Source organism: Salminus brasiliensis, chromosome 5 (genome assembly GCF_030463535.1).
Source record: "Salminus brasiliensis chromosome 5, fSalBra1.hap2, whole genome shotgun sequence".
NCBI lineage: Eukaryota > Metazoa > Chordata > Actinopteri > Characiformes > Bryconidae > Salminus > Salminus brasiliensis.
This window is the reverse complement of record NC_132882.1, coordinates 42,678,522-42,692,701: the sequence shown is the minus strand read 5'-3', so window position 1 is coordinate 42,692,701 and position 14,180 is coordinate 42,678,522. Positions and strand designations below refer to the sequence as shown.

At 42.6% G+C, this 14,180-nt stretch overlaps 1 protein-coding gene across 3 annotated transcripts in view; it reads right to left on the bottom strand.

The window, feature by feature from the left end:
• Positions 1 to 14,180, bottom strand: part of atp8b2 (ATPase phospholipid transporting 8B2) — a 57,146-nt gene that overhangs the window by 6,154 nt on the left and 36,812 nt on the right. For all 3 annotated transcript variants that reach the window (XM_072680479.1, XM_072680480.1, XM_072680478.1), the window contains 10 exons: positions 13,986 to 14,097; positions 13,100 to 13,205; positions 12,787 to 13,012; positions 11,947 to 12,130; positions 6,918 to 7,141; positions 6,267 to 6,350; positions 4,021 to 4,266; positions 2,726 to 2,864; positions 1,595 to 1,725; positions 279 to 770 (listed from right to left, as the gene is read on the bottom strand). In XM_072680479.1, the coding sequence (XP_072536580.1) occupies positions 279 to 770; positions 1,595 to 1,725; positions 2,726 to 2,864; positions 4,021 to 4,266; positions 6,267 to 6,350; positions 6,918 to 7,141; positions 11,947 to 12,130; positions 12,787 to 13,012; positions 13,100 to 13,205; positions 13,986 to 14,097 (1,944 nt within the window). The remainder of the gene's footprint in view (positions 1 to 278; positions 771 to 1,594; positions 1,726 to 2,725; positions 2,865 to 4,020; positions 4,267 to 6,266; positions 6,351 to 6,917; positions 7,142 to 11,946; positions 12,131 to 12,786; positions 13,013 to 13,099; positions 13,206 to 13,985; positions 14,098 to 14,180) is intronic.

The window sequence follows — 14,180 nt, the reverse complement described above, 5'->3', positions numbered from 1 at the left end:
ATAAATCCAGGGTTTACTTACTTTTTACTTTTTTTTTGAAGAGCTGACTGATAAATACTCTTGTCAAATATTCTTTTATTTGGAAATGAAGTGGAAATGTATTGACTGAACACTGGAAAAACATGGCATCAAGTCTAGTGAAAAGTAGATCATTTATTTATTAAGTAAACTACAAAAACACGAATTACGCAAACGCTTCGGCCTCCTGCCATCCTCAATGCTCATAAAAGTAACCCTTTAAAGGTTCTTAAAGAAAGAAAGCATTTCCTTGTGTTCACCTGTGCCTCTAGACCGCGCCCCCCCGTCTCCACTTGTGCCCCGCTGGCCACGTTAAACTGCACATCATCAAGGCTCTTGCATGGGGCGGGGTCACCGTTCACTTGCCCTGCCTCCTCCAGGGTTGTTTCTGGAGGGCCGACCATGGAAGAAGATGTGGAGAGAGGCGGCGCCAGCGAGGGAGCGGGGCTGCTCTCTCCAGTGGGCGGGGTGTTGTGGGCGTGTTTTTTCTTGCGGAGCGTGTCGATCCAGATGGTGCTGTGGCGCGAGGCAAACGTGGCCAGGGCGAGCGAGCTGAGGCGCATGTTCTTGCCCGACGTGATCAGCTCCCCGAAACCCTCTTGGTGCGCGAAGGCGTATCCCGAGCGGCGGGAGCCACCCCGGCCCAAGCGGCCCAGGGCTCCTCCTCCTGATCCGCCGACTCCACCCACCCTGCGGCCGGCCCGCCCGCCAGGCTTCCACTTCTTCTGCTGCACCAGCTGAGTGTAGCGCACCTTCATTGGGACACGGAGAAAGGAGCAATCAGAGGCTAGCATGCACATGTCCAGGCACTTAGGCGTAGGCCAAAGCATACACACCCCGGCTAGCTGGCCCACCTACATGCGGGACATCGTTTCTGGAGTGTAGACTCCATCAATACTGGTGTGAAAAAAAATCAATGAATAAAAGTCTTCTGAAACCTTAAAGCTTAACTGCTTGTGTTGGTGTTTGCATAGCAACTACCAAGACGATGGAGCGGATGCGTTACAGTGGCTGGTTGTTAGCGCTGAGTCGCTCAGTTGTTAGCACTCTGGGTTATTGGAGACAGGGTTGTGGGTTTGACACCTGTGTTGTCTAAAGCTGCTACTGTCGGGTCCTTCAGCAAGGCTTTTAACCCTCTCTGCTCCAAGGCTGATGTAGCATGGCTGCCCCTGTGCTCTGACCTGGCTGGGATATGCGAAGCGAAGAATCTGCTGTACTTGTTGTAGCTCTCGGTTTTTGTATTTGGAGATGTTCTGACCCTCACAAAATACAGCTTATATCCTTACCTTTGCAGATCTGTGATATGGGGTTCTATCAGTGGTTCTATCAGGAGGCTTAGTTGTGGCTTCACTGTGTGAAACTACCTCCACCATGTTTGAAAGCTGTAATTTAGCCTGGCTAGTTCTGTTCTGGCTAGTTGTTTGTTCATCGCCTTCGCAACAGTGCTCTATATGCTTCTGTTTCTACTGACACATATAACTGGGAATGGTTGTCGCATATAAATTATCCATCAACACCCCCCCCACACACACACACACACTCAGACACAGATACAGACACATTTACATACACTTACGGTGTCTGAGAGCTGTGGTTTGAGGTCCAGTTTGAGGAAACGAAACGCAAGCACAGGCGCGATGCAAATGACTGTAGCTAATGCAATAGTCAGCCACACCACTGGCTGTGCTAATGTGTTGTGAGCACTTCCTGAGAAAGGTAAACAAACACACACACGTTTTTCACTCCAGTGTTGCATCCACTTCACCACAAGAGCAAAATTACTTACCGCTGTGACACTGGGAGAAAAACAACAATGCAACAACCAACATAACAATAATGTGCAGGTGTCCCAATACTTTTGTCCACACTGTAGTTCCCCACTACAGATTCTACACTGCTCTTTTGCCCTATGATTACACTCTTTACTGTTGCAGACTGGGAATAATGTCCAGTAATGGCTCCTTGTGGGCTCCAGAGGGCGCCACAGGGCGCTTTGAATACTGTGGTAAAAACGAAGAATTGGAGAACTGGACTGGGCTTAAAATAGCTGATACCCAGTTCATTAAAATACGCCTGGATCGGATCGGGACATCTCTGGATGTGTTCAAAGCGCCTTCTGAAGCCATTCATTGATATTATTCCCAGCCCGCAGCAGTGGGGAGCGTTCTCAAATAGGAATAGCGCAGTTTAGTGGAACTACAATATATGGACAAAAGTATTGGGACACCTTTTTTTTTTTTCATTGTTCCTTCTGAAGCCAAAATATATTAAAAAAGAGTTTCTCTTGCTTATGTTGGAGTAACTGTCTCTACTGTCCTTAGGCTTTCTCCTAAATTTTGGAAGAGCATTGCTGTGAGGATTTGATTGCATTCAGCAACAAGCGCACTGGTAAGGCAAGAACGTCGGATGTTGGATCGAGTTGAGGGACCAAATACCAGATAACCTGATTTAGTCCGAACCCACCCACCCACTTTTTAATGGAGGGGAAAATGTGGGCCACTGCCCACCCAGACAGAACATGGTTCCCAGTTCCCAGTTCAGCTCTACAGGTGGCTGTGGTATCACAAGGGATCGAACCTGCAATCTCCCGATGATAGCTCAGACCACCTTGCTGAAAAACGCTCTATGAGCTTCTGTAGGAGATGAAGGAGATTCTGTGCTGGTACTGTGAGCTGACCGGCTGACCGGGGTCTCTGTGTTCTCTTACCCAGAAAGTGGAACTGCTTGGGGAAGATGTTGAAGAGGACGCTGGAGTGCATGGTGAAGAGGATTGTGAAGTAAGCGCTCAGGGAGCCCCACACGAAGAAATGGTTAATAGCAGTCCAGAAGCCGGTGTCCAGAGAGATCTGCAACACCACACACACCAAAAGCCATAGAGAAACTCTATGAGGAGATTCAGCGCAGCTACAGGGGATGTTATGACAGGTGTGTCGAAGTGCTCATTATTAATGAGGAATATTAGTATTAATAACTAACTGAGACTCGACTATAATTGTGAGCTTCCCAAAAGCTTTGGAGCGCTACTTACTATGTTAACTAGTCCTTAAGAATGTTTGTTGATTAACGAGTGTTTTCCAGAATCCTCCATAACATGAATACTACATAGGAGCCGCACATTCAGGAGCCGTAATAAAAATTGATGTTAAAATAATATTTTGGGTTTTTTTTTAACTTATTTGTCAAGTTTCGGTTTATGAATTTCTTTGGGAAACACTTGATTTGGACGCTCAATGGATTCATTTTGCTGCGTTGTACCTTAGTTAGTTCGTTATTCGCCAACATCGATAGCTTGCAAGAAACTTACCCCTGCTTTGTTAAAGTGTATATTACCAATAAAGCATAACTGAACTACTTTTTTTCTCAAGATTTTGACCCATTATGTTGAAATAATGACCCTCCCCTAAAATACCCTACCCTACGCCCACAGATGGGGCTTGAACCAGCGACCTTCTAATGGCAGGCCCAGCAATTAGACAGCTACACCACTCAGAAGCCCTCGCCTACTTTTGGAAGATAGATTTTCCTGCAGCCTTTTTCTGAGAATTAGTCATAAACGGCAAAACCATTACACTTTAACCTGACTCTAGCTGTCCAACCAGATACCTAGGTATTGGTATTCTGTGACCTGACTTATTATAACCAGTATAAGAGTGGTCTCATCTCTTTAGAGCAGACAAAAAACTATATATATATTTATATATATATATATATATATATATATATATATAAAATAATGTAGGCCATAAAATCGAGCCCTGAGGGACACCCTTAATAACAGGAAGGGGCTCTGAGAGGATTTGCTCTGACTTAACTCATTGAACCCTATCTGTAAGGTGGATCGTAAGGGGGACCGTAATGTAGACCCATAGCTGACACCCTATAATCCATAATCTCCACACACAAGTCCTGACCAACAGAATGGGGATGGTCTGGAGCTGGTACACGAGTACAGAGTGTCAATTTCACAGAATCCCAGTAGCTTTGGAAAATGTGTGGACTGACCTGCACGCTGACGACGATGACCAGGGCGGTCGCCGTGGTGACGGCGAACGTCTGGTAGTCCGCCAGGGGGACGCCGTTGCTCTGCGTGGCCTGGGACAGAACACCGTACGGGATGAAGAACAGCACCACAGAGGTGTAGATGCCCTGCGCGATGCAGATGAAAAACTCGCGCTTGTTGAACAGCAGGTTCAGCTGACCCGGCTCGTAGAGCTTCGGGTACTCCAGACTCCGCTGCTCGGGAACGTCCTGTTGTGGGAGGCAACGAGAGAGAAAAAGAGAGAGAGGGAGGGAGAGAGAGGAAAAGACTGAATGTCGGATTTGTCATGGAAATTAAAATGCTCGTTCTGACTTCCCAATGATTCAATTACAAATCTCTAGTGCATCATCGTAGCTCCGCCCCTGTATTATTCACTGTACCTGTGTTTTGTCTGTAGTCTCACTCTCTCATAATTTTTTGCTCATGCTTCTTGTTTGTTGCCAGGGCAACTCACAGTTTTTATGTGTCCATTTTGTAGAGTTATGTTTCTTATTTTAGGGTTTAAGGTCTGTTATGGTTTCATTGTTCTGTTTTGCTATTAGGAGCTGTTTATACCATGGCTGCCCAAAGTTTGGTCCATTTGATTTGGCCTGTCAGATACTTACACTAACCTCACCCCCACCACACCCCCCGCCCACTAATAATAGGATAAACATATTTTCATACCACATAGAGTTTATTTCATTTTTAATTTCCTTACTTTTTTTTAATCATTTATACAAAATAATATAAGTAAATAAATATCAGTTATCATTATTACATTATTAATCAATATTACATATTGTATAATATTAAATACATTTTAAAAATGTATATAATTTAATATTAAATATATTTTTTACTAAATAATATAATTAAATAATGATCAATGTTATCATTAAAATATTTAATAATAGTAAATATATTTAAAAAATGTATACAATTGAATATTAAATATAATTTATATTAAATAATATAACTAAATAATGATTAATATTTTAATTAAAATATTTTATAATATTAAATACATTTTTAAAATGTATTTCATTTAATATAAACAATTTAGTTTAAATATGAATCTATATATATATGTTTAAAAGCACAATACGACGTTTCATTCTGCTAATTAAATATATTTGATTTAAATATTCATATATACATTGGTTTAAGGCATGATGCCTTTTTTTATAGTAAATTGTTTTGTCCTTTTGGACTAACACAAGCATTGCACTTCAGGCTCTCAAAGACAAAACATTTGGGCACCCTTGATTAACACAATACTGATAAAAAAAAAAAAATAAAACCCAGGCCTTGCTTTTAGTTTAACATTTGAAAACAGTTAACCCCCCATTATTGTCTATAGACCACTATCACACTTCCGCGTTCATCAGTGTGCGAGTGTAAATAGTGAAAGTAAGCTTTAAATGGCTTCCGGTTGTGTTGTAATCAATAGCCGAGGCTGCTGCCCTTTCCTAAACACACCCATAATTCAACCAAACACACTGACCAGAGTTTCCTCTCCATCCAGTTCAATCAGGTTCAACTCCAACTGAAAAAGTCCGCCCATCATGCAGCATTTTTAACGAGGCGTCCAATTAGAAGAGAGTTAACGTGAATGTAATGGACAGATGAACGGTGAGACACATTTACTCATGTCTTTGATTAAGAATGCTAGCACGCTAACCTTAACGCTATCAACGTTACGTTCATTTAACATTTACTGCTAAAACCGTGAGAAACAGAGCCCTCAGCGCCGGGTCAGAGTCCTCAGCGCCGGGTCAGAGTCCTCAGCGCCGGGTCAGAGCCCTCAGCGCCGGCTCTTGTTGACTAACGCCAATTTAATGTAGAAATACGAGGCTGTGTCTTTTTGCTAGCTGTGGTGTTCAGGATGCTCGCTAATGTTGCTAATGTCTACACGGACTGAGTGGGAGGAGATAAAGTCCTCCTCCAGAATGAAGCTCAGTAAGTGCTGGACTTTACTCGATCCAGACACAGATGTGATGTGGTGACAGCTCCGCTGTCTGGACACTACTGCCTTCCACACTGAACACCATTGCCTCAGCACGCCATGGCTAAGACAAACCAGCCTTTCGCCCGTGCCGGAGAAACTTCCAGACATGCTAACTGCCCTCCTGTTGGCTGCCCTCCTGTCCGATAACGCTGCTGTTCAGAGCTGGACGTGATGACAATGGTTCACAATTCAATCCAGGTTCATCAGCTGTGTGAATACCTGGTCAAAGATGCCCATGGCCAGGACAGGCAGCGATGTGTACACAATGTTATACAGAGTGATGAAGTACTGGTCGTACACCGTCTAAAAGAGAAAGACAAAACAAAGGACAAGGTGTTAGGGGGAACAAAAGGCTGGGAAACTCCAGTCCTGGAGGGCCGTGTTCCTGCCTAGTTTGGTGATCGTCCAGCTTAAATACGGCTGATTCAGGTCATCGGTTAATGGCCAGGTTTACTCAGTGTCCTAGAGCAGGGAAATCACCAAACTGTGCTGGACTCCAGCCCTCAGTTGCCCACCACTGTACTCGTGGTATCACACTTGTGACTGGACCTAGTGTGTGATAAAAAAAAATTTAAAAAAAAAAAAGTTTGTGGACAAGCTTTCTAACTAGTGAACTCAGCTCCTGTGAGGTGGACTCGTAGCTGACATAGCTATAATAATAATAATAATCTTTATAGAAAAGTCCTGATGCTCTGGAGCAGTGGAGGAGCTCCACACCACCCAAAGGTCACCAAGCTCAATGAATGCCCAAGCATGGTCTTTAGAGGTAAAAAGCCCCCCCAGTATCGGTCTGTGGATCAGCCAACTTCATAACTAGCTCTACAGTACACCGGCCTATAGCAGGGGCGGTGGGCCGGTGGTCCCCTTTACCTGGGCGGAGAAGCCGCAGAAGAAGCCGAACCAGAAGTGCACCATGGTGAAGGCAAAGTTCTTGTAGAAGAAGTAGCAGAGGAAGCGGCACATGCGCAGGTAGGACCAGCGGCCGTGAACCAGCAGGAGGCGCTGCAGGAAGCGGAACTGGGAGAAGGAGTAGTCGGACGCCAGCACCGCCTGGATGCCCTCCTGACCGCTGATGCCCACGCCGATATGAGCCGCTGGGGACAGAAAAGGACAAATGGGCAGAAAGACATGAGTTCAACCCTCCTGTCTACTTTTCCAATTAGGTTTAATTACTTACCGAAGCTCAGTGTTGAGTTTACAGTCAGAACAATTTACACTGATGCAGTAACTGACCACTCAGACCTTCAGCAGCTGCTCTTCTCCACAGCCACTTACGAAAGTGCTTCACTGGTCACTCTGACAATATCCTTAGTTAGTTTGTATGGGCTTGGATCCAAAAGACAACCTCAAGAGGCTAGATGCTGCCAAATACTAAAGTCAGTGTGGATGCCTAGATAAACAATAAGTGTAGTGCTCACCATGCACTACACTTTGCCCCTAAATACTCTTGATAGAGATGGGTCTTCACCACTTAGGGTGCCCAGGCACTAAAAAGTAGTGTCTGGGGGCTCCTGGTCACGTTTCAGACCCCGACTCCCCGGACCCCGGAATCTAATAGAGTACACTGATCAGCTCTAGTAGCTGCATGTCCGATACTGCAGCATCATTTAAAGTAGTACAGTGATAAGTTGGAGGCCTCGCTGCATATTGTAGCCTTCCCAAAATCAGTCCATCTGCAGTAACAGTGACCGATTCCTCTCAAAAGTGAGCTTCTCTGCACTTATTCTCACTAGAGATGCACCGATCCAATATCAGGATCGGATATCGGCCCCGATATTTAAAAGAATTAGCTGGATGGGGTATCGGATAATTAGGCCGATCCATGGAACCGATCCTTTCGACTGAACTAAATGTTTACAATTAATAATTTTTGATAACTGCTTGTATGTTTGACCAAGTTACTTATTTATTCTCAGGTTCAGCTGCTAGATTGTATTCTGATTTACTGTTTATGCTAAGTATTTAAAAATAAGATAAAATAAATATAATATAAAATACATTTTTATATATATATTTTTTTATTTAAGTGACAAATAAATGGCAATTTAGTACATTTATATCTATGTGTTAATTTGTTATATTATATAAAGTCAATCCTGACGCCTTAAGTCTCTCCTATATGCTGAGGTATATGGTTTATTAATTCAGCAGTGGTATCGGATCGGTATCGGGTATCGACCAATACGCAAAGTTTATGTATCGTATCGGAACTGAAAAAGCCGGATCGGTGCATCCCTAATTCTCACACATGGAATCGCTATGTCAGCCTCAGCTATCACAGCCCCATTACCAGAACTGCCTTTGACCCCTAGAGACCACAGGGTCAAACCTCTGCTCCGCAAAAATGGATAAATGTGCAATGGTGTCAAATCGCGGCTGCCGTGTTTGTGTGCGTGCGGCAGAGCGAAAGAGGAAACATGTTGAAATCTGTGTTACTGGACGATGTACAGAGGCCTGGCAGTAACACCACAGCTGGCAGTTTCTATAGTAACAGCATCCTTATGAAACACGTTGTGACATGACGAGATTTCTGAGACGTTCTTTTCTTCCCAAAGCAGAAGGAAGTGATAAACAGAGAAGTCTGAGTGTCTCACAACAATATGAGGCCACCCTGACCGGTACTGCTCATAAAGCACATTACATTTGCATTATAAAGAACAGTTCAAAAGAAATGGCTGAAAGCCCAGTATTGCCATGACACTCCAGCTACTTCTATCAGTAGTCACACCAGTGGTCACCAGATCCACTGACAGCCAGCAGTGCCTCCACCATGTTTGACAGATTATGTGGTACTGCTTCAGATCATGAACCCTTATTAACATAAATTCATTTTGGTTGCTTGAGTATGGAGGTTATTACTGGCGGGTTTCATTTATAACACTCTTATGGAGCATCGTTTCCATGGAGCCTTGGTGTTTAGTTACATGAAAATCCAGTTCTGACCATTATCTTAATGACCTAAGAATATGTTTATTTTGATCTAATGATAAAAGTTGTTTTGGTTGTGATCATAATCTATTTTTCCTTTGATCTTACGATAAAAGTTGTTTTGGTTGTGATCATAACCTATTTTCTTTTGATCTCATAGTAAAAGTTGTTTTTGTTGTAATCACAACCTAATTTTCTTTTGATCTCATAATAAAAGTTTTTTGTTGTGATCACAACTTCATTTTGTTGTGATCACAACTTCATTTTCTTGTGATCTCAAAAGAAACGTTTTGTTGTTCTCACAATCTATTTGTCTTTTGATCTCAAGATAACAAACATTTTTGTTGTGATCTTAAAATAAGTTATTTTGTTGAATTAATAACCTGTTTTTCTTTTGATCTCATAATAAAAGTTGTTTTTGTTGTAATCACAACCTAATATTCTTTTGATCTCATAATAAAAGTTTTTTGTTGTGATCAAAACCTATTATTCTTTTGATCTCAAGATAACAAAATTTGTTTTTGTTGTGATCACAACTTAATTTTCTTGTGATCTTAAAATAAGTTTTTTTTTGTTGAATTAATAACCTGTTTTTCTTTTGATCTCATAATAAAAGTTGTGTTTGTTGTGATCACAACCTATTTTTCTTTTGATCTCAAGATAAAATTTGTTTTTGTTGTGATCACAACTTAATTTTCTTGTTTTGTTGAATTAATAATTAGTTTTTCTTTTGATCTCAAGATAAAAGGTGTTTTGCTGTGTTTTTTTTCACAACAGTGAGTTTTTCTTGTGATCTCAGGATACTAACAGCTGGCTTCTTATAATCACAATTAACTTCTCATCATTTCAAGATAACAAAAGTTGTTTTCTCATGATCTTAACTAGTTTTCTAGTGATCTCAAGATAACAATTGTTTTGTTATGCTAACAAATATGAGACAAAACAACTACTTATTTTTATAAGCAAACAACCTTTGTTTATCCCGACTAATCAAGATGTTATCTTGAGATCACAAGAAAAATCTTGCGACATCACAACAGAAAATCCAATTAAATAATGACTTTTCTGAACTTCATTAGGAAGAGTGTTATAAATTTCAAAAATGTTTACATAAATAAATGAGCTTCAGGGCAATCGTGTCACCGTCACAATGTCAGTGGAGTGTTGCTTTGTATAAACATGTTATGAATGTGTTATGACGCCTCTATGTAGGTTTCCATGTGTGTATGTGAATGAAACGTGTCCAGGCATTTTACTGGTACTGTTTTCCCCAAGTTGTTTGCTATATCTGTGAGCTCAGAAGTAGAGAAAAACAAACAAACATGCATACACAGGCTCGCATCCACAGTCCTATCAGAGCAGACTTGTTTTTCCTGGCCGGGATTGTACATTCCAAGTGGAATGTGGGGCAGTAGCCGTGGCCTTCGGGTCAACACTAAAATCCCTGTCAGCCTCAGTCTAAGGCCTAGGCACGCGAGGCTTTAAGGTAACAGTGCCTACCTTCCCTTTAATAAAGACCTCGGGCCAGTCGCAGCGCAGGGGTCAGGGAAGCACGCTCACTCAACAATGCAGGTCAGTTTTATTTATGCCGGTGAGCGCTCACATTTAGTGGAAAGGGAAGTGTTGTGCTGTGGACGTGGGGAGTATCCAAGGTGTTTTCCTGGCCATGGAAGAAGGAAGAGAACATTCCCAAAATCTTCATCCAGTCTCAAACAATTCCCTTTGTGGAATAATGAACCTGGCCATTCTCCTTTGGAGGTCACCCTGGTCTGAAGTTTGCTTCTTTGGTTTTGCAGTGGAGCTATGAGGCTAATGCAGCTAACAAGCAGTTAGCCTCGGGGTTGGGGAAAAAACGGCCAGCCGTCACAAGACCAGTCAGCACCAGGTTAAATCAATCATTTGGTGCTCATGTACAGCGAATCATTCAGGAAATACTTCAGTTCAGTAGTGCAGAATTCAATTGCTGTGAGGCGGTCTTATGCACACAGCTCGGCCAATGAGATTTTGGAATTTTTTCCCTCCTTAGTTCCCAAAAAATTTTTATTTTTAAAAATTTTCTTATGATTTCCAGTTATTTTGTTGAAATAATTACTTATTTCTTGGGATTTTCATACGATTTCGGCTCTTTTTGCCAAATTATTATTGTAATTTTTAGTTGTTTTCTACATTTTGAGATTTTGTCTTGTTGCTTTTCAGTTATTTTGTTGATAAAAGTATGTACTCTACTAAATTTATTTAATTAGTGGCTCATTTGGTCAAATTATTAATGTAATTTCTCATGATTCTCAGGTTTTTTAACTGAAATAATGTCTTTTTTCTTGTTTTTTTACTCATCTTGTCAAATTATTCACAGAATTTACTGTATTTTTCAATTATTTTTGTCAGAATAGTTACTTATTTCTTATTAATTTTTTTCAAATTCTGGCTCATTTTGTCCCAATCAAAACTTTCTTGCCATTTTGACCCCCGTCATCCACCTGGCGGAGAAACAAAACATAGCCATGCAGTTTACATGATGCTAATGGCTGCACATTAAACTTCCATCACTAGCAGCATTACCCATACAGCTCCAGCATAGTCCAAAAAGGATCAAACACCACTACATTTGGAGTAGACAGGCAAATTTTACCAAAACAATGCACAGACTTTGTGAAACCTACAGCTTTATGGTCACTCTGAGCAGTTAGGTAACGTCCACCCGTCCTCTTCATCTCAAATAAGTCGTTTTCCAGAACTCTCTCACCACACAGAGAACTAGAAGGGGGAAGAAGGGTTCATAGGCTTCCTGTGTTAAGAGGTTTAAAAGGTCAGACTTCTGAGGAAGGAAGTCTTTTCCTGGCAGCGGCTAAATAGTTTCAGAAGCTCAAAAATCAAAAACTGCCACTTGGACGTATCAGCTGGCCAGAGTGGCTCTGATACTCCTGCACGCTAGACCAGGTCACACGATTAACCCTCTGCGAACCCGACTCACTTTTGATCATGCTGACGTCGTTGGCTCCGTCTCCGATGGCGAGGGTCACCGCCTTCTTGTGCCGCTTGACCAGTTCGACCACCAGAGCTTTCTGCAGCGGAGTGACTCTACAGCAGATCACAGCCCTACATGCACACGCCGTCTCCAGAAACTCCTGCTCCATGTCGGCCTCCAGCGCGTGAGCCTGCCGGAAAGATATGAAACAAAAATATATTCAATCCTTTATAATGAAACTGGCTGTTACGGGTTACTGTGCCTTTAAGACTTTAATGTATGTAAACAATCTCTGCTCTGATTGGCTGTCACGTATTGTTTCTAGCTCAAAATATAGTCCGGGTTGAAAACACTTGTTAGAACTACGACTAAATGGCTGGATATGTGCCCTGCCAACATGCTCACGTAGGGCTCACATGGGTGGAACGTGGGCTAGGTGGGCTCCAGGTGGGTTTGTACCCACTTGGGGTTCCTACAATTTCCTAAATTCCATAATCTCACATGGGCCCCATCTAGGCCACATGTGCAGTGGCCCATGTTTAACCCCTCCTGGTCCCATCACTGACACTGGTAGGTATTCATATGTGGGGCCAACTTGGAACCCGAGGATGGTTCCCAGTTGGGCTACCTGTACAGGCCCCACATGGGCATGTTATCTGGGTGTTGTGTTTTTTTCAATGACTACAGAAATTATAACTCATTATGACAAATTATTAAAAAAATACATACATTATTTTGTGTTTTTGTCAACAAAACAAAAGTTTTTGCAGCTTATTTTCTGTATATGTACAGTATGGTCAGTGCTTGGCCCCCTGATGATTGCCACCACTGATAGAATGAGCTCACCAGGCTGTGACCACTGATGACCAGCGCAAACTCTCCACTGATCGACTCCAGCACTGAGGTAGGAGGGGCCTGGGGTTGGGCACACTTCTCCTGATCAGGGATCCAATTAGCCCCATCTCTGCTGCTGTATCCGTTACCCAAAGAACAGGCTCCGCCCCACTGAGTCTCCGCCTCTTTCTCTCCATCTCTGATGCGGGCCGATTCCATCATGCGTGCCCTTGCTCTCCTGCACAGAAAAACAAACGAACTCAGAGGTTTGACATTTGTAGAGCATGGATACGGTACGATATGGTGGACGGAGAGGTGGACTTACCTTAGGTCTTCACGGACGCTTTGGACGGTGTGTCCATTAACAATAAACACCTCTGTCATGTCGTCAGTCAGCATTTTACACGAATAGCCAATATTGACTGCAGTCTCTATGAGAGAAATACAGAATGTATTTATTGAGTATTTCAGTTGATGTTTGATGTATAAATTTGAATAAATTTACCACCCTGTTACTTTTACTCCCTAAGATTGAAACACACTGCTGTGCAGAACACTTACGCCATCGCAACGGCCCACAGCCATGATAACATAGCCTAGCCTAGCCAAGCTTGGAACTGCAATACCTACTATTATATAGGAGTTATTTGTCTTTAACAGTCTTTCAGTCTTTCAGATTGATGTCTGTCCTCTCTGTCCTCTCTGTGTCCTCTCGGCATGGTGTGCACTTAGCTAGCTGAAGAGACTGCAGCAGCTCAGCTGGTTTAGCTTTTAGTCTAGCACCCGCTCGGCATTTCTCCATTCTCCAATTAGGGAAAACAGCCAAACCGGGATAGAAACAAGCGACTATCTGCTCTAGGTAAAGGCAGTTGGCCTTGACAGCGATCCGTCCACATTACCAAAGGACCAATGGTCCATATCCAAGAGCTGAGTGTTTTTTATTGAATTATGCTTTAACAAGTTTGGTCAAATTAATTTTCTTATTTCTTGTGATTGTACCAGATTTTCTCTCGTTTTTTTGTCAACACAGCTGTTTCCCACTGTTTTCGGGCCCTTTAGTATAGTTGCTTTCCCTCTTACTTAAAACTTCTGAGCATCTTTCCGCCACTCAGTGGGTGTGGCCACAGTGACGTCACATGCATACCCTCTATAGCAAAGGGTTTTTGACATAATGCCCTGCCCACCCTTACGTGGATATACTTGCCACTTACCCTGCTTGTCTCCAGTCAGCACCCAGATCTTAATGTTAGCCAGAGAAAGGATAGCGATGGTCTCGGCAACACCCTCCTGCAGCTTGTCCTCTATAGCTGTGGCTCCCAACAGCTACGAGACATTCAGGCAAACGTTACAAACAGACACGTGAAAGAAGCAGGACGCATTTATGACTTTTGGATTCATTACGATTG